This window comes from Pleurodeles waltl, chromosome 11 (genome assembly GCF_031143425.1).
Source record: "Pleurodeles waltl isolate 20211129_DDA chromosome 11, aPleWal1.hap1.20221129, whole genome shotgun sequence".
Lineage (NCBI taxonomy): Eukaryota > Metazoa > Chordata > Amphibia > Caudata > Salamandridae > Pleurodeles > Pleurodeles waltl.
Window position 1 is genome coordinate 82,308,971 of NC_090450.1, and position 22,045 is coordinate 82,331,015.

The window sequence follows — 22,045 nt, forward strand, 5'->3', positions numbered from 1 at the left end:
AACTATAACTCGCGCCCTGCGGTCACTATAACTCGCACCCCGCCATGCACAATTTATTCTTCATTAATTTGACTGCTAATACTTTGTTTATATTTATGTAACGTTATAGAAGTTGTCATGAGTGCTGTAATATCTGGAGTAATTAGCAGTGCATGGCCAGGGCGCGAGTTATAGTTACCTTAGGGAAATTACTCTAACTATTACTGCTGAATTTCTAAGGATTTGTATGAGTACATTCAGAACTATAACGTCCCTATAACTTTGTTTTTTTAGGTGAATTTCTGTGTTTTTTGTAATAGAAGTTCCTAACTTTAACGTCCCTGTAATCTTTGTTTTTTCAGTGAATTTCTATTTTATTTTAAACGTAAAGTGATTTTAATTACTGTATGTTAATCCAAACACCACCACATATGGAAACCTGGCCGGTCAAACTCCTATAAGCACCCAATCCCGTGCAGCACACTGCCTTCGGCTAGGCCCTGAGGCCGGCCCCCATAACCCCCTAACCACGTGCAGTGCACTGCCTTTGGCCATACACATCGGGGGTTGGGTGCAGGGCCTGTCTCTCTGGGTGTGAGAATAGGTGTGAAAGGGTGTCGTTGGGTGTAAGAGTGGGTGTGAGAGTGTCTATGTGGGTGTGAGAGTGGGTGTGAGAGTGTCTGTCTGGGTGTGAGAGTAGGTGTGAGATCCAGTTTCTGGGTGTGAGAGTGGGTGTGAGGGTGTCTCTGTGAGTGGGTGCGTGAATGTCTGAAACTATGGCTCATGTAAGTGAATGCTAAGCTCTTCTTCAGTGTTCCACCCATTGGGGATTTTTGCCCCAAAGTCAATAATCTACCTGGATTCTTTCTGCCTTAACTTAAGTTCTCTGTTCCCTCAACAGATGGAGGAATATATTCAATGGCAAAATATGAAAGAAGATTTCTGACCTGGAAATGTTAAGATGCAAAATGCCTCTTCATGGGATAGTGTTGATCCCCCTTTATCTATAGCCCACATTTACATCAATATATGCTTCTAAGCAGGATGAATGGTGCTACCTATGTACCGCTTCTTACAGGGGCATTTCAAAGCATAGATGGTATACTGTGTATTGCTAGTTAGAAACTGCCTAATCTCTCTTACCCCTCTGCCAAACAGTACAGTATGAGATCTTCCACTTGGGCTGTTTTGGAAAGCCCTGCAATTTTTGCAAAGATGAAAGCTACTAAGTTCCTGTTCTTTAGAGGCCAGGGTGGTGATGTCACACTTGACTTGGAAGTCCCTCAGGGTTTTCCCTCTTTTAAAAGCAAAATTATGTTTTTCTTGAATCAGGGGGCCTAATGTGGGATCTGCAGTCAAACAATTTTAGTGTTAATGCCTATGTTGGAAACTTTCTTGGTGGCAGAGCTATATGCTGTGATCAGTCTAGGGTTGGGATTGTTCTCTTCAGTGGTTCTAGGAGGTTCTTTGGATAGAAAAATATCCCTAGTAATTGCCCTGACACTTTTTTGGCTTTATTCAGAACCCAGTCTGGGTAGCCCCCTTTCATTAAACCTCTCACACATAACTTCTTATTTTTTAAATAGGAGGAGGGATCACTGTAGTTACATTTGGCTCACATAGGTTCCCCATAGGGAATGTTCCATTTCATGGTATCCGAGTGGCTACTTAGAGCATGCAAGATGGTGTTCCCTGCCGTGGATTTCCTGTGTGAGGAAGTAGTGAAAATCCCTCTCCTAATTATTTCTACAGTGATGTCCACGAACACAATTTTCTATTTGTATATATTCAAGGTAAAACCTAAGTTCTAGTTGCTTTTTTCAGTTTGGAGACAAAATCCCTTGTGGATTTCTCTGTGGCTTGCAATACGATGAATAGGTCATCTATATAGCACAGCCACTTAATGACTGAGCCCATGTCTTTGGTGGTCTTATCTGCCATGGCCACTTGCTCATCCACCAGAATAAATTTGTGAAGCTGGGTGTGAAACAGGTGCCCATCACAGTTCCTGTCTTCTGTCTAAACAATTCTCCATTGAAGAGAATCATGTTATTTTCTAAACATAGGTATGTCATTTCCAAAAGCATGTTAGTGTGGGACAAGAGGTGAAAGGAACATGCTCGGAGGAAGTGTCTATAAGCTTCAATACCCTGGTCAAGATTAACACCTGTATACAAAGAACAGACATCCAGGGTTATCAGTAAATAGTCATTATCACATTCAATGCCCTCCACCTTTCTCAGGAAATCCTTGGTGTCTTTAAGATAAGAAGTCAGAGCTGTAATAAAATCCCTCACAAAATCATCAATATATTTGGACATGTTCTCTAGTAGGCCTGTGCGGAGTTGACCGAGTTCCACTCCGCGGAATTCCTCAGAGTTGATAAAAACTCAGTGGAATTCTACAGAGGCAGAGTTCCATGTGCCGTGGAGTGCGGGTCTCAGGTGCAGCAGGGACTCAGGGAGCCAATCAGCTAAGTCCAGTCCCTGTGATCAGGGGGAAAGGCAACTGCTGCTCTATTCAGAATCTCCTTCGATACAGACAGGCTGAATCCACACTTCCAAGCTAGGAGAGTCTACTTTCCAGGAAAGGGGGAGACTGTTTAAGATACAAACACTGCGATAGTGCTGGGCGCACACTCTAAAATCGGGCTTTTTTAAAGGCAATAATACAGGGGGGCAGGCTGTTCTGCAGAAACGCGTCGCATGGGCTGGATTTACTGAATTTACTACAGTAAACACTACAACTTTTGCAACATCGAGTGGGCATGCTTTCTCCTTTAGAGTACAAGCTGGTGTATACATTGTTGGGAGCCCCCGATACCACTCGCTACTTCCGTATGATCTGCTTGGTAATGGCGGCATGCTTTGAGTGCATGTATATATGCATATATATATATATACATATATATATATACATATGTATTTATATGCCTGTATTTTTTATATATTTACACATACATAAATACAGAAGAATGTGCATGTGTGCGTATATATATATATATATGTATATATGTATATATATATATATATATATATATGTATAGTAAATACACACACACATTTATATATAAATATCCTTTAAACACCACAACCCCTCAACACATACCCACCTTAAATCCTAAGATTACCCTTGCCACCCACAACACATACCCACTCCAATTTTGGGGTCCTATTTTTTGTATAGGAGATCTGCCAAGGAGATAACGTATTCATCTTCCATAAATTGAGAGACTAAGAGAATTTTCTTCATTTCCAAACAAATCACCTTATCATTTATTATAATTCATTTGTAATACCAGATTAAAGTTCCTTTGAATTGTTCCAGGGATGAAATGTTATCAACAACAAAAACCTCTAATTAGGGAACATAAGTGCTTAAGTTTTGATGGTATCCAAAACTTTGGGAGCCTGGGACATTGAGATGATGAGCTTGTGAGAAAAGGGAGGGGTAAAAGAGTGTTCCAAGCAAAACCACAATTTAATATTAATTATGTTTGGATCAATAATATAAGAGATTTTGGGCCTGATTTAGATCTCGGTGGAGGGGTTACTCCGTCGTAACAGTGACGGATATCACGTCCACCGAAGTCTAAATACGATAGAAAACAATGGTATTTAGATTTCGGCGGGTGGGAATCTGTCACCATTGCCACGGAGTAACCCCTACGCTGAGATCTAAATCAGTTCCTATATATTATAAGCTGAAAGCAGTGTGATACTTAGCAAAATCTGAAAAAATGTACTCTCCAATTTCAGCGTTTTTAAGTTTATTAAGAAATATTTTCACTTCTTTATTATCCCATTCAAATCTAGAACGTTTAACTGGTAACACCAAAAGAAATAGGTTTATGATGAGTAAGCTCATCATTTTGATTGTGTTGAAATGTTCCCATGAAGAGAAACTCAAAGGGAGCCATTTTTTCATGAAACGTCTAACTTTCAATTGTACCTCATTAAGGTTAATAGTTAATGCATCACTCACTGAAGTACAATATCAAATTCCTAGGCATTAACTTTTGGCAGAGCTTCAGGATAAACCGTATTTCTGAAAAGATCCCTGAATGCAAAATTTACTTAGAGGCAACACTTTAGACGTATCAAATTTTAGTGTATAACAAAGGAGACAGTAAATATAAAAACACAGGCAAGGATTGTTCAGGTTTAGAGACAGAATGCAAAATGTCATCGGCATAAACGGTTTGATACTTTGAATGTTAAAAATTAAGCTGGTATGATCAACAGATCTTTTAAGCTTTTCTAAAAATGGTTCTAAGACTAGGGAGAAAAGGGCAGCCTTGTCTTGTTCCCCTGAGTTACACCCACATTTCAATCTGCTTTCTTGGCACTCTAGTTAAATGTCTATTTGTAAGAAGTTCTAGGTGAAACTATGAGTTCAGGTTCCTGGGTTATATATTTCAATCAATAATGTTCATATCAATTTTGAGCCTTACATACAGAAGAGAAATTAGTGCTGATTACTGCATTTGGGATAGTCTTCTCTCATTGAAATGCCTGTTTTTCTGAAAATGTTACATATGACCCTGCCCACTTCACTGATTTTTAGATGTGAGGCATATAATTTAAGAGGTACCATATCTCAGACTTGCTAATCTTGGCATGGCATTTTCTGTCTAGTGCTCTCTAATATCACTATTTAACTTTCTTTTATTGCAATACTTCACCTTCACCTAGCACATTACAGGCACATAGAATGATATTGAACAGCTATTGGTGAGACTAGGAGGGAGCCACTTCCAAGCCATGTAATTACCCTATATATATTCTCATAATTTAAAGGACACAAAGATTTTCTTTAAGTTAAGCAATTTTTCTCCCTATATTAAACTGCACCTATGCAGACTCTATTGGATTCCGCTGAAATTACTAAAAGTAATCGTTTAGATTTTCATAGTGGTTTGTATGATGTACGTGGCATCATCCAATGCAATTTATTCTGTTTGTTTAACCGCTTTAATGACCCTTTGGTATCTTATTACATCAGGAGTGAATTGCTTAGGGTGCAACAGGGAACTCGTATCAATCGGTTCAGGTTGTCTGTCACCAAACTGCATGGCTGAGTTTCAGGTGTTCTAATGTCATATAACTTACTATCAATGATATTTGGAAGGAAGGGCAGAGGAGTGTAGCCTAGTGATGTCTGGTAGTCCCTGTGAAAAGAAACTGTGGATCAATAGTTAAACTTGATCTTCAGATCCTTAGATTTGAGACTGAGGCCCTCATTACGACTTCGGCAGAATTTTGGAAAGACTGCTATTGTCGCGGGTGCCCAAAGACCGCCAGTATTGGTGGTCCGAAGACCGCTGTATTATGACTCATCCAAGGATTTCCGCCCATTTAAGGGCAGAAATCCGACACCGACGGCGGGTGAGAGGCATTTTTCCACCGCCAGCACTGCCTCGCCAAAAGGACTCCGCCCACTGTATTACAAGACGTAATACAGCACAGCAGTCCCTGCACAGCGGTGCGGCACTGGCTGTGGAAACGCCAACACCTATCCCCTCTCGGATGACCACTTCACCCAGAGTGGTAGGTGGACCATCTGAAAGGGGGAGGAGGGGGGGAGGGTGTCTTGTGTGCATGTGTGTGGTGTGTGCGTGTATGTGTAGCAGTATGGGTGTGCGTGAGTGAGTGTGTAAGTATGTGTGTGTGGAGGGTGTGCGTGTCTGATTGGAAGCAGAGGGGAGAGGGGTGTGTCGGGTGCGAGTAAGTAGGTGTGTGTATTGGGATGCATGCGAGTATGGGTGTTTGTATGGGTGCGAGCAAGTGGGGGTGTATGTCAGGGAGTGTGTTGATGAGTGGGGGTGTGTGTATGAAAGTGTGCGGATGAGTGGGGTGTGTGTATGAAGGTGTGCATGTATGAAGGTGTGCAGGTGTGCAGGTGCATGTACGAAGGTGTGTGGATGAGTGGGTGTGCGTGTATGAAGGTGTGCGGATGAGTGGGGGGAGCATGTATGAAGGTGTGTGGATGAGTGTGGGTGCGTGTATGTCAGTGTGAGAGCGAGTGGGGGTGAGTGTATGTCAGTGTGAAAGCGAGTGGGTGTGTTTCTACGTATGCGTGCGGTCAGGTGGCGGTGTGTGTCTGCAAGTGTGTGGATGGGTGGGGGGTGTTTGCAAGTGGGTGGACAGGTGGGGGTGTTTGCAAGTGTGTGGACGGGTGGGGGGGTGTTTTTAAGTGGATGGACAGGTGGGGGGGGTTTGCAAGTGTGTGGACGAGTGGGCTGGGGTGTTTGCAAGTACGTGGACATGTGTGGGTGCACGTGCCGGTAACAGGAATGGGGATTCCTGTCACCGGGTGCGTTACCACCAGGGTTTTTGTGGCTGGGCGACTGCTGTGAAAAGCCTGGTGGTTTGCTGCCTCCTAATACGGCCGGCGGTCTTAGGCCTCCCGCTGGCACAGAGGAGCTCACCGCCAGCCACGGCGGTCCGACCAGACCAGCGGGACTGGCGGCGTTGTGGCGGTTTGGCTTCAGCCAAACTACCAGACTCGTAATGCGACTGTCTTTACCGCCGGGTCCGCGGCGATAAGACCACCCCTGCGAATGTGGGTATCTTAAGACTGCCACACTTGTAATGAGGGCCTGAGTGTGTAATTTAGAAGGAGTGCCACTTTTCATTCTCTAACGCCTAACCTTTAGCTGTGTTGCTGAGATGAGAGAGGATACTGAGAATTTAAACTGGAGGAGTTTATATACGCTCCCAATCATCTCTTGACCCTCGCTTCCCACCCATGCAAAAGGCAATCAACAGCTGGCTACTGTGTGTTTAAGTTGAGGCTCTGCTACAAATCTCTAAACGTCTGGTTGGCAATGGCATAGAGTGAGGAGGCATGACGTCCTCTAGTCACATATCAGAATATCACAATTATTCCCATGAACTGTTTCAGGCACACAATAGTCCCTATGTGATAGACTCCAAAACTAAAATTGATAGCAAAAAATCTGACTTAATTTATACTTAATGGGAAATGTTAAGTTTGGCAGACAATTTTCAGACCATGTCTTCATTTCCGCTAGCTATTGGCAGTTCACCCACTACATTATGCTTTAGTAATGGTTTTTCAGTGAAATGTAAGGGTCATTTATGTTTTTCCCTGCAAAGTCCTCCATGACATACATGGCAGACTCAATGAGCAAAAAATGAACACTGGAAGGCCTTCTCTAAATAGGGTGCTTCTTACAACATCCAGACTCATACACCCCTTGCAGTGAATGGGCAACTAGCTTAGAGGGGGTGGAGAAAGCTGATGCCCTGCTGTCAGAAACCCAGTTGTTTCTGCATCTCTAAATCAGGTGGGGAACCACAGGCTAGGGGCTGCAGCATGTCTCACTTTGGGCAAACTTTAAGTGGCTACTTCAGTTGTTCTAGGCCAAGCTGTCATTAGGTTTAAAATATGCAATTTCAATTGTTGCCATCGCTACTGAGAGCCAAATTAAGGATTTCTTTATAGTTTATCCTTATGTAACATTGGTTCCGGTTGTAGAGCTGTTACTGGTGAGTGCAGCTCTCTAAACTGCATGAATTTCCGCTTTACAATCGGATAAGTGGCCCAGATAGTATGGATAGTGTGACCTGAACGTTTACACACTATGCTGTACCAATTATTAATATATTATCAGTGGCGGCCACCACAACTCTCAAGGGGAATTGGGGTGATGGGGATGGAGAGGGGGAAACAAGAAAACAAAATGATAAAAAATAAAAACTTTCTTTTTTGATGCTGGCTGCCTCACTCCTCTTCTTCGCTTTCGATGGTGTTGGTGTCCCAGTTCTCCCTGGGACACCAGTGCAGACTCTCCATGCAATCCTGGCGCTGCTCTCATGCTACACCTAGCATTAGAACAGCATCAGGATTAGCTAGCTGTGGGTTGGAGAAACCTAAGTGCGCATGTCTATTTGGCTGGCCTAACAGGGCCGGTGAAACAGACATGTGCACTTAGTGCACTGCACTCCCCGTCCCCGCTCCCTCCTACCATGGCCCAGCCCTACCCCTCCCTCCACTGCTGGCTGAGCCAGCAGCTGAAAAATAAAACAATAGTAAACTACTGTTTTATTTTTCAGCTGCTGGCTCTTAGCCAGGGAGGGGAACGCTCCTTTACCACTGCGAAGGAGCCACCCCTGTACATCACTGTTGTGAAGCCTGAAACCCTAACAGCCTGAGGCCCTCACAGCCTGAGGCCCACACAGGGAGTCAAGTCAGTTTCAGATTCGCAGGGCCGCACTGAGATAGAAAATACAAACAATACAATTTTATATTAGGCACCTCATATATTTAGCAATCATCTAATAATATCCAGTAGTAAGAGGGGTAAAATTTAGCAAGCTTTAGTAGGGAAACTTACTACAAATGTTGCTACCTATCCTAACAAGCATTTGCAATGCAATCGGTCACGCATTTGCAAGAGTTAGAGCTATTGACGTTGTAAATGACAATGGGCCTGATTACAAGTACGGAGGTTCTGAGTCCGCCACGTCCGTGGTGGGGGTACGACCGCCTCATCCTCAAGTGACGTTCGCACTGCCACAGGATCACTACAACCACCAGGATCGCAAATCCCACGGCAGCAGTGGTGGGGAAGGCCATGGTCAATTGCAGCAGTACTGATGCCGGCACTGCCGTGCTGATCAACCTGCCTTTCTACTGACCTTTTCATGGTGGGATCCCTGTCATGAAAAGCATGGCCGAAAGGCATGGAAGGGGCCCCAAACACGGCCTGGGGCGATTCTGTCCATGGGGCAGTGTACCTGGGGCATATGTTGTGCCCCCTATGCATGCACTCTCAGTGCACACTGTTGCACCAAAGTGCATCAGGCGGTATCACTGCAGCGACATGTGCTTCAGGCTCACTTTATGAGCTGAAGCGTGCCGCCGCAGTAACACCGCCGCAGACACTACTTCCTGCCTGGTGGTAGTGACGTAATACGGAGGCTGGGAGGCTGCCGGTTTGACAGTGTGCTCCCGATCACAGTATTGGTAGACTGGCAGTCCGACCGCCAGACTCCAAATCGAGCCCAATGTCTTTTACCCATGTCTTTTGGTTTAGAGTGGAGTGGATGTATGTGGTGTGGAATTATGTGGGTTGAATTGGAATTGTTAGTTGTGGCATTGTGTGCGGTGGAATTGTCTGGTGTGTAGTGCATTTGTGCAGTGGAATTATGTGTCATGGTGAATAGATAGGGGAGACAACTGCACAGAATGGATAGGAAGGAAGATGGAGATGGATAGGTAGTTTGTGCACGAAGTGCTGAATGAACTCCGGACAGAGGAGCAGAAAAGGTGTGTGAGAAATAGAGAAAGAAGGGGATAGCAGGCCCAAGATGCATAAAGAGGTTGCGCCTGTGTATGCAGATGACACCCCAAGAAGAGGAAGAGAGAATGGTTTTGAGGGATGGAAATCTTGAAAAGGCACAGGAAAGAAACTGTGCTCGAAGACCTGAAGTGGACCAATACGAGAGAGGCAGGAAGAGTGTTTGAAAGAGCGAGAGAGAGGCATGAGAGAGAGTACGAGAGCGAGAGAGAGATGAGTGGGAGGGACTCCCGGGGAGGGGAGAGGTGGATCAGTGCACAGCATGAGGATGTACTGGAAGGTAGCATGTGTGAGCATGCAGTATAGAGAGGAGAGGGAGTGTGAGGGAGGGATGAGAGGGGGCAGTGTAATTGTGAGATGAGATGGGGTAGTGGAAGTGTGAGGGAGAGATGAGCAGGGCAGTGGGTGTGTGGGGGAGAGATGAAAGGGTTGGTGGAAGTGCAATGTAGAGATGGGTTAAATTGGAATTGTTTGCTGTGGAATTGTGTGGTGTGGGATTGTGAGGTGTGGTGTGGAGCTGTGTAGTAGAAATATGTGGCATGATGTGCTGTAGAATTATGTGGATAGTAATTGAATGGAATTATTTAGAGTGAGATTGTGTGTAATGGAGTTAATTATGTGTAATGGTATATGGAGTTGAATTGTGTTGTGTTGGACCAAATAGTACCACAGTTCGCATACTATGCCATCGGTTATCCTCAAATCACCAGTGTTATAAAATGGAGATTTACATAGAGGAAGGCATAGACTTCTACGTTTTGGAGTTAAATGTGCAGCAATATTTCATCTCCATAACAGTACATTTGTTTTAAAAGTACCAATCAAAATCTTAGGCAACATTATCGGCCACCTCAGTTAAGCAGTAAACTAGGACATTGCAGGGTGCCTCGCTGATGCCGTTATATTTAAAACTCGACAAAAAAACAGCAGTTTGACAGAGCATGACACCATTTTTTGATAACAGCAACTCACTGCATCCAAATAGGTAAACTCATAAACTAGCTTTTTCTAGATAGCGAACAAAATAATACAGCAGAAGTGCTGTCATACTATTAACAAGCATTTTCAAAGCAACGGGTCTCGCATTTGCTCGAGTTAGAGCTATTAGCGGTGTAAAGAAAAATAAAACGCAGCACGATCGCACTATGTAAAATGCAGCGCGATCGTGCTGCGTGGAAAATAAACAGATAAAGTAGTCCGGACACCATGCTGAAAACATCGAGCCTCATAAGTTTTTAGTAGTTTACCGGTGCTGTGTAGGTGGGCTAAATACCGGAAAAGGCTTGACGTATGCATGCCTTTCACAAATGAAAGCAAGCAGATTTTAAAAGGCAAGCCCATAAACCAATGAAAGTGTCTGACATGACATGGGCGTGGTTGGAAGCCCAAAGAGAGATTACAGAATGGGACGGAGCGCTTTGCGCTCGCCCATAAAAAGCAATGTAAGATCAATGGCATGCAAACAAGGCCCTGTCCTTCCCATGCACAATTAAAAACGTGCACTCCAAGGCAGACCTACGAAAGAAAAGGTCATATCATGGGTCCCAAGTGGTTCCTATATGTATGTATATATATTTTTTTCATAAAAAATGGTACAGTCAACATGCACACCAAACCATGCATCTGAACAGTCTTTCTCACTGAAGGCAGCAAACTGACTGTCAACGCAGACTAGAATGAATTGAAAAAAAAACGCACCAGAGACATACTGACTGTCCTCATGAGGGATACATTAAGGCATACGCAACAATCCAATTTGTCTTTCACCAACTATAATACATCAATGGTGACATTTCTGCACTACTAGCAAAGAGGCACTAAAGTCAATCAACCGTGGCAATAGGTATTAATTATAGTAAATAACCTCAAAATTACCGAAGGGCAAATATGACGATAAAACACTAACCTCAATTTCTGGGCAGGATGGACAAAATCTGTAAATCTTTGAAACTTAGATCACAAAAAATCCAAAAGTGACAAAAACCTTGTTTTAACTACAGGTATCACAACACTTGATGAAAAAACATAAAGATGTCCTATACACCCACATAAGCAAATTTACATTTTAACTGAAAGAGGGCATTTACACTTTGGTAATCAAATGTCTGAGACAGGAAGTGAGTGCAGCTGGGGAAGGGGGCTACTTCAAGGAAAGAGGATCGGTGCCCAGTGCTATGGATCCTGAAGTAGGACATGGGCATGCCCAGCTCCCTCCACAAGTCACATTCCTGTGGGGAAAGGAAGGGGCAAGGAGCCTGGTGAGCACTGGCAGGGCCTAGAGAGACTACGTCAAGAACTTGCATACAGCAAAACAGCCACAACCCGACCAAGACACCACCACGTCAAAATAGAAAGTTCGCGGCATGGATTAGATATCCCAACTCAGAGGTAGGAGCTTCAAAAGCATTCTTTTTGAAGTTTTATATAGCAAGAACTCGACCTGAAACTATAGGAGCACTTTACATGAACACCAGTTACATTTCACAAGCATACATTCTTTAATTTATTTGCTCTACAGAACCTTCTTCAACTGAGGTAAGGGGATTGTGCAGGGGAGATTAACAGCAATAAGGATGATGCAGCCACATGTATAACTGGTTGGATTTTTGGGTGGCAGTGAGGGCACCCTCGATGTTACTCTAAACCTGCGATCCACGCAAAGATCTCATTTGAGCTACTGGGTACCGTGGAAAGAACTATGTTCAAAGGACCTTCAGTGGAACATAGAAGAACACTGGTTCCCTTACAAATAAGTGTGCACATTTGAGAGGGCAGTTTTTACATAACCATGTCCACCAGGATTAACTACGCTCTGTAGACAGAGCTCAAAGTATAGACACTATCCTGGCAGAAGATCAGGAATATGTATGCAGAGCATCCCAGAAAATGATTTAAATAAGTCCACTCTTTTCAAAATATGAGCAACTCTGCATGCACTGAGAGTGAAAGGCAAAGTGCAAACCCGTTGTGCTTCTGCTTGAACAAGCACACTTGAAAAGATAAGACAAGAGTTGGGGTGAGAGAAGCATATGAAGCAGGTAAAGTAATTAAAAAAAAAATTATAATCACAGCGCAAACATATAAATATCAAATAGAATGTGGGTATGAGGTGGTGGGGGGACAGCGCCGCACAGGGAGATTAACAGAATAGTGACAGGGGCTGACACGAACAGGAAACACAGCGATGGGCAGGTGGTAGTGGGGGGATGGTGCCGCACGAGGATATGAACTGAATTGCGACAAGTGAAACATGAACAGGAAACGCAGCAAGGGGCGGGAGGTGGAAGGGGGACAGCACTGCAAGCTGAGTCAGACAGCACTGCAAGCTGAGTCAAAAGAAACCAGCAGGGAAGAAATAATAAAAATAGTCACTCCAAGAAACAGATTAAGATTCAAAGCTCAAAGATACAGAAGTTGGTCACTGCTCCCTGGGTGTAAACGAAAGTCAAAAAGGAGGGACAAAGAGGAAGGATTGCCCATTAGCAAGTATTTTTAAAGGATGCTCACATAGACAAATGACAAGCAATGGGTGGAGCTGAACCCCACAAAGCATACACAAAAGACTCAAACTAAAAAGGGAGCACATATTGTAATTTAATAAGATGTATTATATCATTTGTATGGATTAGCTATCATTTACAAGGATTGCATTTTGAATTCTGCACTTACAGCTTGTTCATCCTCCAGGAAGTGACAGTCAGTAATATGAGTTTCTGAATTAGAGCAGTTTGTTTCCTTTATGACGAATTCCACATAATATGATGGCTCAGCCCCTGACTGAAAGAGATAAAATACATTTGTCAATTATATCCAAATGATAGTAAACATTTAATGTAATAGCTTAAATGTAAAATTTTATTAATGTACATTGCAAACAATTTTTGAAATTGCACTTTTACATTTCGCATTAGTGATGAAGCATACATCCCTTATTTTGCTGCACAATGATGGTACCTATCCAACACCTAAAATGGGATTAGCCAGTAGAGCTGCAGCTTAGAAAGGAATATTTTCACTGTGATTTTAGCACCACAACTAAGTTGCCTGTAACTACATCACACATCCTCCAATGTATCCCCAATTATGTCATGCCAGTGGGACACTTCAGGGAGGTAAGAACCAACAACTTAGTGTTAGAATAAGAATTAGTAAAACCTCCTTTATACAATACCCAGAAATTGCAAAACGGATGTGTGAAGTGTTTAAGTAATAACCAGTCTTGATGTTGTTTAGTGCTTAGACAATGAAACGTGCCAACATTGTAATAACCAGTTATCGTTAGACCTACATAAAAAGAAAGTCATTATAACTTTCATTCTCAATGTGGCCTTCACAGCAGAGACAGCAATTTCAGCCTTCCCCTTCAAACAATGTATGCATGTTAGTAATTGGGTTGTTGGTTTTGTGGGGTGTGAACCCTGCTCAAACAACAGCCACAACCCCTTTCAGGGTGACTCACTAAAGTCACTAAATTATTTTATGCTTAATCTTCTGATAGCTTGGAACAAAGCAGCCAGGCTGAACTAGAGGCAATGTGCAAAGTAGTTATGCAGCACACAAACAGCAAAAAGTGAAAAAACAAGACAAGAAAAATCCCACACCAATTTAGAAAAACAGAGTATATTTTCATAAACTATTTGGCACCAAAACAACAAAAATCAAATCAGTAGAACTGAAGTTATGAATTTATGAAGTTTAAGGTAAAAACTTGTGCCTAAAATATCAAAGTGGTAACTGCTGACATCTAGTCGTGTGAGACTGGATCAAAGTCGAAAAATATGTCTGACTACAGTAAAGCACAGATAAGACACAAAAGTGGATCGGGCCTGGTCCGGTTGGTGCTCACTTTTGAACTTGGAAGAGACTCCAGCAAAAAGTGTCTGAGAAGGTAGAAGTTCAGTGGGGAAACCTTTTAACTACAATACACCCTGCCCTTTGCGCTACCTAGGGCCTACCCTAGGTAATAGGCTTATAGGTAATAAAAAGAGAGTTTGAGGCTTGGCAAGGGGTTTATTTTGCAAAGTTGGATTAGCAGTTTAAAACTACATCTAGGCTGCAATAGCAGACCCGGGACAATTTTTAAGGGGCTACCTACGAGGGTGTAACAATAAGTGCTGCAGGCACACTAGTAGCATTTAATTTACAGGCAGTAGGTTTATGGTATACCACTTTATTAGGGACTTATTGTTGGAAAATGGGTTATTGGTAGGGCAGGTAGGTACCTACACCTAGCAACAAGCCACTAACCTCCACATAGGTACAGTTAGGTCTCAGTAAATTAATCCCAGCTCATCCCTTGGTAGCTTGGCAACGAGCGTCAAGGCTTAACTTAGGAGACAAAGTGTAAAGCATTCAAATATCACAAAACAGTAATTAAATAAAACACAGGAAACAGTTTAAAACTCCAAAACCAATTTAGAAAAATAGTTTATATTTTTATCTTTAAAATGACACAAAAACGATTAAAATCGGTTCAGGGGAACCGGAGATATGAATTTTTTAAGAATTATTACTTTTCTAGCGCTTAGAAACAAAAAGCGCCAATCGGGTCATCTGTTTGCACCTCGACCGGGGCAAAGTCAAACTTTCAGGCCGACCGCGATGGAGCCCTGCTCGGCTACAGGTCGCGGGAGGCCTCGGTTAAAAAGTTACCTTCTGACTTAGTCTTTATTTTGAAGTTTTTCTTCACCGGGACGAACCTGCCAGTTGAATCCGACCTCCTGGAGCCCTTGTCCGGATACGCGATGTGGGTTTCCTCGGTGGAGACTTTTACCTTCGGACTTAGTCGTTTTTTCGAGATGAAAATCCTTCGACCGGGGTAAACCTGGATCTTGATCCGACGTCCATGGAGCCCTTCTCGGATACGATGGCTGGGAGGTCCCGGTCAACTTTTTACGTTCGGACTTAGTCTCTTTTTTGGATGTTTTTCTTTACCGGGACGAACCACGAAGTCAGGCCGGGTCGCGGTTGAGGCAAGCCGGCTAGAATTTCCGCGGCGGGTCGGTCCCTCTCTGGAGCTTTTTTCCAAAAATTCTCAAATCTTTTCCAAACTTCTGGGGCTTCACCCAGATGTTCTTTTAAGGTTCTTTTGGGGTCCACAGCTCACCCCAAGGGTCCAGAAGTTCTGTGATGGTCCTTGGGGGGTGCGGACTTCAACTCCCAGAATGCACCTGGCGCAAACTCCTTTTTGGCCACTGGACAGTGGTCAGCTGGTCGCTTTCTTCAGGAGTTGGTGCAGGGGACTCTGGTTTAGCAATTTTTCACCTGTAGCAAACAGGGAGTCCCTCCTTGAACCAGTTGAAGCCAGGCAAAGTCCTTCTTGTGGTGAAGCCCAAGTGTGCAGCTGGTGCAGTCCTTCTGAGTGCAGGGTCCAGGTGCAGGCCAGGGGTCCAGCAGGGCAGTCCTTCTTCTCCTTAAGTTCTTTCTTCTTGAAATTTGGTGGGGATCTGAGGTGTGGGTGCAGGTCTGCCAGTTTTATCCTTGCTCCTGGGTGAAAAGCAGGGGGGCCCTGGTTCTCCAATCAGGGACAGGGTCGTCCCCCTGTGACGACCACTTCCTGGGAAGTGTGGCAAAAATCCATCCCAGAAGGCAACAGTCTCTAAAAATCCAACATGGATGAATCTGATTTTTGGAGGTTACATCTGGCTGAGCCCACCCACTGGTGTGGCTAAAAATCATAAACACACCCCTCTCCTGCCCTCTCCTAATCTAATCAAGGGGGCACCTAGCTGTCTGGGGTTGCAGGATGTGGGGGTGTTGCTGGGTGCTGCAAATGTCCTTCTCTGCCTTTGAAGACCAGTTTGGCAGCCCTCCCCCTTCCTGCCTCACCATCTGCTGAGGGGAGATTCTCTCCCCCAAGCACATTCCTTTGTGTGAAGTCTGGCCACTTCACACCTCATCAAGGCAGCCTGGCAGAAGCTGCTGCAGGCTGGCCAATCAGAGCACAGCAGCAAAAACAATGCAGAGCTGAAATTGGCAACTTTTTAGGTAAAGTCTAAACTTTTTACCTGGACAAGTTATATTAAATCCAACAACTGGAAGTTGTGGGATTTATTACAACAATCAATTTGATACCAAATTCTTGGTATGTAACATTTAAGGAGACTTTAAAATTTAAAATAAAGTCTGCCCATTCTAGCCTATGAAGGCCATTTACTTCAATGAGGGAAAAACGAATTTGGCTGTTTTTGCCTCACCAGGGCTTATAAATCTATTTTTATAAAGTCCCTGCTTATAGTTACATGGCACCCAGCCCTAGGGGCACATAGGGCACACCTTAGGGGTGACTTATATGTAAAAATAAGGTAGTTTAAGACTTTGGAAGTACCTTTAATTCCAAAGTCGAATTTGCATATAACTTTAATTTAAAAGCAGCCAGCAAGGCAGGTTTGCTTTTAAAATGACACTGGGCACCTCAGCAATGCACCTAGGTGTGCACCACCTATGCTGTGGTCCCTAAACCTACATGCCCTACCATATACTAGGGACTTATAGGTAGGTTAACTTAGCCAATTATAATTAGCCTAATTTGCATATCCATTTTACACAGATCACAGGCCCTGGGACTGGTTAGCAGTACCCAGGGCACCTTTAAAGTCAGGAAAACACCAGCAAAAAGTGGAAAATGGGGGCAAAAAGTTATGGGGCCTCTGCAATCAGCCCTGTTTTCTCACACTTATAGGTAAATGAACTTCGGTAATCAGTTGTAAACCAATTAGCCCCTGCTTTAGGGAGTGAACATAAGCTCTTTGCCACTGGTTAGCAGTGATAAAGTTTACAGAGTCCTAATGCCAGCAAAAGCAAATTCAGAATAATGGGAAGGTGAAAGCAAAGGGTTTGGGGGAAGATCACCCCAAGGCTGATAGGTCTAACACTTGCCCCCCTGCTGCTGAAAGTGGGGAAAACTACTCAATCTCCTGGCAGTTTTTATCACTAAGGTGGAAAAAACTGGAAAGACCTTTAGCACTGGCGTGGTCTGACCCCAGACGGTGTTCCACCATGAATTCCATGCCCTATAGGGAGATGTACCACCTCAACAGTTTTAGATTCTCATTCTTCAGTGCCAAGATGACTGCAAAGGATTCCCTTTCAACAACACTCCGCCTCAATTCCCTTGGAAGTAGCCTCCTAGAGATGAAAGCTATAGGTTGGTCTAGGCTCTCCTTATTTAACTGTGATAAAAATGTCCCTATGCCATGCTTTGAGGGATCAGTTTGCACAATTAATTCCTGCTAAAAGACAGGATCATTGAGTAAAGGAGCTGCACACATAGCCTGTTTACAGGTGGCAAAGCCTTTCTGACTGTCCTCTGTCCAGAACACCGCTTTCAGCTGCTTCATGGAAGTCAGCTCAGTTAAGGGAGCAACAATGGTGCCATATTCCTCAACAAACCTCCAGTTGTACCCAGTGATGGCCAAGTGCCTCCTCAGTTCTCTCTGGGTTTTCAATGGCTCCGCCAAGATGGTCTCTATTTTGGTCTGGAGGACCCTCCCACAGGGCTATCCCAAGTACACCACAGAACCCTGCCCTATCTGGCACTTAGTAGCCTTGATAGACAGGTCTACCTGTTGCAAGGCCTGAAGCACTGCTGGAGGTAAAATAGGTGGTCCTCCCAGTTGCCACTGCAGACAGCTATGCCATTCAAATATGCAGCACTGATGCCTCAATCCCAGCTTAGACCTGGTTAACCAACCTCTGGAAGATGGCAGGAGTATTCTTCAGGTCAAAGGACATCCCTTTAAATTGACACTGGCCCTCAGGGGTAGAGAATGCTGTCCACTCTTTGCCCTCTTTAGTTGCACCAATCGGCCAGTTCCCTGAAGTAAGGTCAAAAGAACTCAGGAACTTGGCAGTCTCTTACTTATCAATGAGCTCATCAGCTCTGGGGATGTGGTGAGCATCAGTCTTGGTGACTTAGTTGAGCCCCCTTTAGGCCTCACAGAACCTGAATTCTGGTGCCGTGCCCGGAGGGGAGCTTTGGGTGCTGGCACCACTGGGTTGAACCAGGGACTACTGGAGTGCTCAATCACTCCTAATTTCAAGATCTTGGAGACTTCCTCCTTAACGATGGCATTCACTTTATTCGAAGGCCTATAGATTTTCTTCTTCACAGGCAAGCTATCCCCAGTATCAATATCATTGATACACAAGTGTGTAATTCCAGGAGTAAGGGAAAACAGTGATGCAAATTGTCCCACCAACTGGTGACAGTCCCCCTGCTCATCTTGGGGTCAGGATTGGAGAGAGGTTGACACCTTCCATGGACCCATCTTTCTTCTTAGATGATATGAGGTCAGGAAGGAGTTCACTCTCCTATTCCTCTCCATTATCGGTCACCAGCATGGTGACCTGAGACCTCTCGTAGTGTGGAGTTTGAAGCAATTGTGATGGAGGACCCTTAAGGAGTGTCTAGCAGTCTTGAAGTCCACCAGGTAAGTGGACTTCCCATTTCCTCTCAATCACCTCATAGGGCCCTGTCCAACAGTCTTGGAGGATCCTGCGCTCCACAGGCTCCATAAGCCACACCTGACTGGTTTGGAACTCTACCAGAGTGAAGTTGAAGATATACCAGAGTTTCATGACTTACTGGATAGCTTCCAAGTTCTCTGAAGCCTTCTTTCAGACCTTGGTCATCTGGCTTCTGAGTGGTAGCATGTAGCTAACCACCTCTTGGGGTAGTGTATGCTCCCACTCCCCCTTCGACTGAGAGGTCCCCTAACAGTGTGTCCATACAGATGTTTGAATGGGCTATACCCAACTCCCTTCTGTCATATCTCCCTGTAGGCAAAGAGCAGTCATGGTAAGAGGATGTCCAATTTCCTCCTCATGGCCTCAGGCAGGCCAATATTCGTGCCTTTTAGCGACTTGTTAAAATCATTAGAGAACGTGTAGCTTACTCCACACTCTTCTCCCGTGGGCTTCATGTAGGCAGACATGAAGTTGGTGCCCCTGCCACACACCATTTCCTTGGGGAACCTTTCCAGGGTGAAAATCGCAGTCTCCCAATAGATGAGGTGATCTCCAGAGGTTCTCCCAGGTGTCCCACCTCACACCCTCTAGGGTTAGGCACTCCCACTGTGTCTTATATACACCATTCCTCTGTCCCCCAGGGACAGTAAGGTAACCTCAGCTCCCCCCTACAATAACTGTGGGTATCTTCTCCTCAAGCACTACACTGGCCAACTCAGGGGTATGCCCACCACTGGTGGGGCTCTTGACATCATCCTTGGTAGAATGCCAACACTGGAAACACTCATAGCGCTTAGGGACAAACTTACCAGTATACTTAGCTACTAATCCTTTTCTCTGGTCTGATTGGATTTGGGTCCTTGTCGCCTGTCACTTAGTTTGGGGGCCTTGAGAGAATTCGTTCCTAGTTTTTTATGGGCGCACCCTTGCGTTGGCCAAAGTAGCACTTGGGGATGAGATGGCCTCAGTTATTGTGGGGGAGACAGTTGAAGTTACCCTAGTACCCTCTGCTGACAGTGAGATGGTGCCTTCTAATACTTCCAAGTACACGCAGTGGGACACCATCAATTGGAAGAGGCTGCGGCCGACGAGGGCTCCACAAGGCTGGATATCCCTTTTGCAAAGGACTGCTGAACAGTATTTGCAGCTGCGGAGAAGAAAGTAGCGGGAGCTGCCCCAAAGTCAATGCGATTCATCTTGGGCAGAAAGGCAAGCACGTTGCTCCCAGTCTCTTGTCAGTTCTCAGTGCAGTTTGTAGTTAAAAATGTTCTCAATCTTGTCCTTGGCTCAAGACGTGGAACAGGGCTCAAGCAGCAGGGAAGGCCTTTGACGGTGCAAGGCAGCTTCAGGCAGCAGAGCTGTCCTGCCAGGTGCAACAAAGCAGTCTTTTGAAGTACACAGCAGGACACAGTCCTCTGAGAGTCCTTCTGAAGGTCCAGAAAGTGAACTCAAGAGTTGGTCTGAGGGTCCTAGTTTTGTACCTAGTACCTAGTACCTTCTTTGAAGTAGAAAACGTTTCTAAAACAGTGGTTCTTAACCTGAGGTCCTGGGGCGGACACCTGGGGAACCAAGAAGCCTTCTCAGGGGGTCTGAGCTGCTTATAAAATTAAATAACCTAACAGATAACTAGAGTGTATATAAATGAAGAACAAAATGCAAAATTAAATTTAACATGATGTGTAAGGGTGGAGGATTTTAAAATTGGGGGCTAGAAATTAAGTTAGCATCCTCAGATTGATTTGTGGGAGCTGTGTAAATGCAAACAACTATAGTATGGATGATGAGTGGCCTCAACTGAAATTAGAAAAGCTCAAAACTTCCCATTAAAACTTCAATATTTATTTGTTTGTTAATTAAAGAAAATATGTCATCATTTGTGTGTTTGATAAATGCTTGTTTCAGGTTTTTTTTAGTATTGTTTGACTGTTTCAATCATTGAAAATGCTTATCCTGGGTCCCTGCATTCCAATAATGACTCAGTTGGGGGTTCTTGGATTCCAATAATGATTCAGTGGGGTTCCTCAAGTTCCAGTAATGATTTTGAGGTGGTCACAGAAGTCAAAAGGGTAGGAACCACTGTCCTTAAGAATTTCCTTTGAAGTGCTTGAAGTTTCCTGCCTTCCCTACCCTGGCTACAGCCGACTGCCTGAACAATGAAGTGGTGAGAAATCCTTTGTGTGAAGGCAGGGCAAAGCCTATTATTGATTTGCCAGTGGGGCTGTGCCTAGCTCCTTCCCCCATTCTGCCAGTGATTACCCATTCAGGCACACCTAATCCCTCTACTGTGTGGCTGTCCGGTAGGAATAATTAAAGTCCAACTGCCAAGTACACCAGGTCATGTGACCCAAAAATTGGCTGCAGGCACAAAATAACTAGGGCAGGAAAAGGCCAACTTTCTAAAAGAAGCATTTTCAAAACTGCATCTTAAAATCTGACTTTATCATTAAAGAGGATTTTAAAATACAATTTCTTAGACACATATTATGAAATCTTCCCCTGTTCCCACTCAAATGTTAGCACTTACTAAATGTAATGAGGCACCCCAATGGTATCCTTGGAGCGAGGTAGCTGTCACCATAGTGAAAAATAAAATGTAGGAGATTTCTATACAAGGACATGTAAAACTTGTCTAATGAGACACTCTTGGATCCACCTGACCAGTGGCCTGGGAAATGGGCAAGATTTTCCTGTTCCACAGAGTTTTCAATACAGGGATACTGGTAACTTGGAGTGGAGAAAGTCAGCCCTTTATGAGTTGGACCCTGAGTATGCACTATGAAATGAGGAATTACCAGGAAAGTTGATAATTCTAAGTTTGATTCCTAAGTAATTCCTCACGTTGGATTGCCTTTCACCTAGGGATTTTGGCCACTAAGCTCTGAACAAACATTAACCTCCCCAAACTGTTCCCACAGTTCCAATGGGGCTGGTGCTGCTCTCACCAGCCCCAAAGGAATTAAGTGGTCACCCACAATGATGGACTACATAGTTCCAATATTACTGCCTCATGAGAGGACAACTTGTACAGCAATGTAATTGAGAAGTTCAAAGCCTTTCCTCTCAATTCTCAGTCAGCTATAAAAAAAACGGAATCCTTATGTATGATCTCCTTCTAGTACAGAGTACTGAATTGCTATTTATCTCCACCCGAACTACAGAAGTCAAGGATTGTTGGGCTCATGAAAACAAATTTCATATTTACATTTGGCATCTTCAATCCCCAATTACTTCCCCTATGTTTCCCAGGAAGCTGCTTCTGTGTTTATGGGC

The 22,045-nt window shown here is 44.2% G+C and overlaps 1 protein-coding gene across 1 annotated transcript in view; it reads right to left on the reverse strand.

The window, feature by feature from the left end:
- The window catches only part of LOC138266562 (fetuin-B-like), a 77,995-nt gene that overhangs the window by 26,832 nt on the left and 29,118 nt on the right, over positions 1-22,045 (reverse strand). Inside the window, exon 5 of the mRNA XM_069215408.1 lies at positions 12,977-13,084. Within this exon, the coding sequence (XP_069071509.1) occupies positions 12,977-13,084 (108 nt within the window). The remainder of the gene's footprint in view (positions 1-12,976; positions 13,085-22,045) is intronic.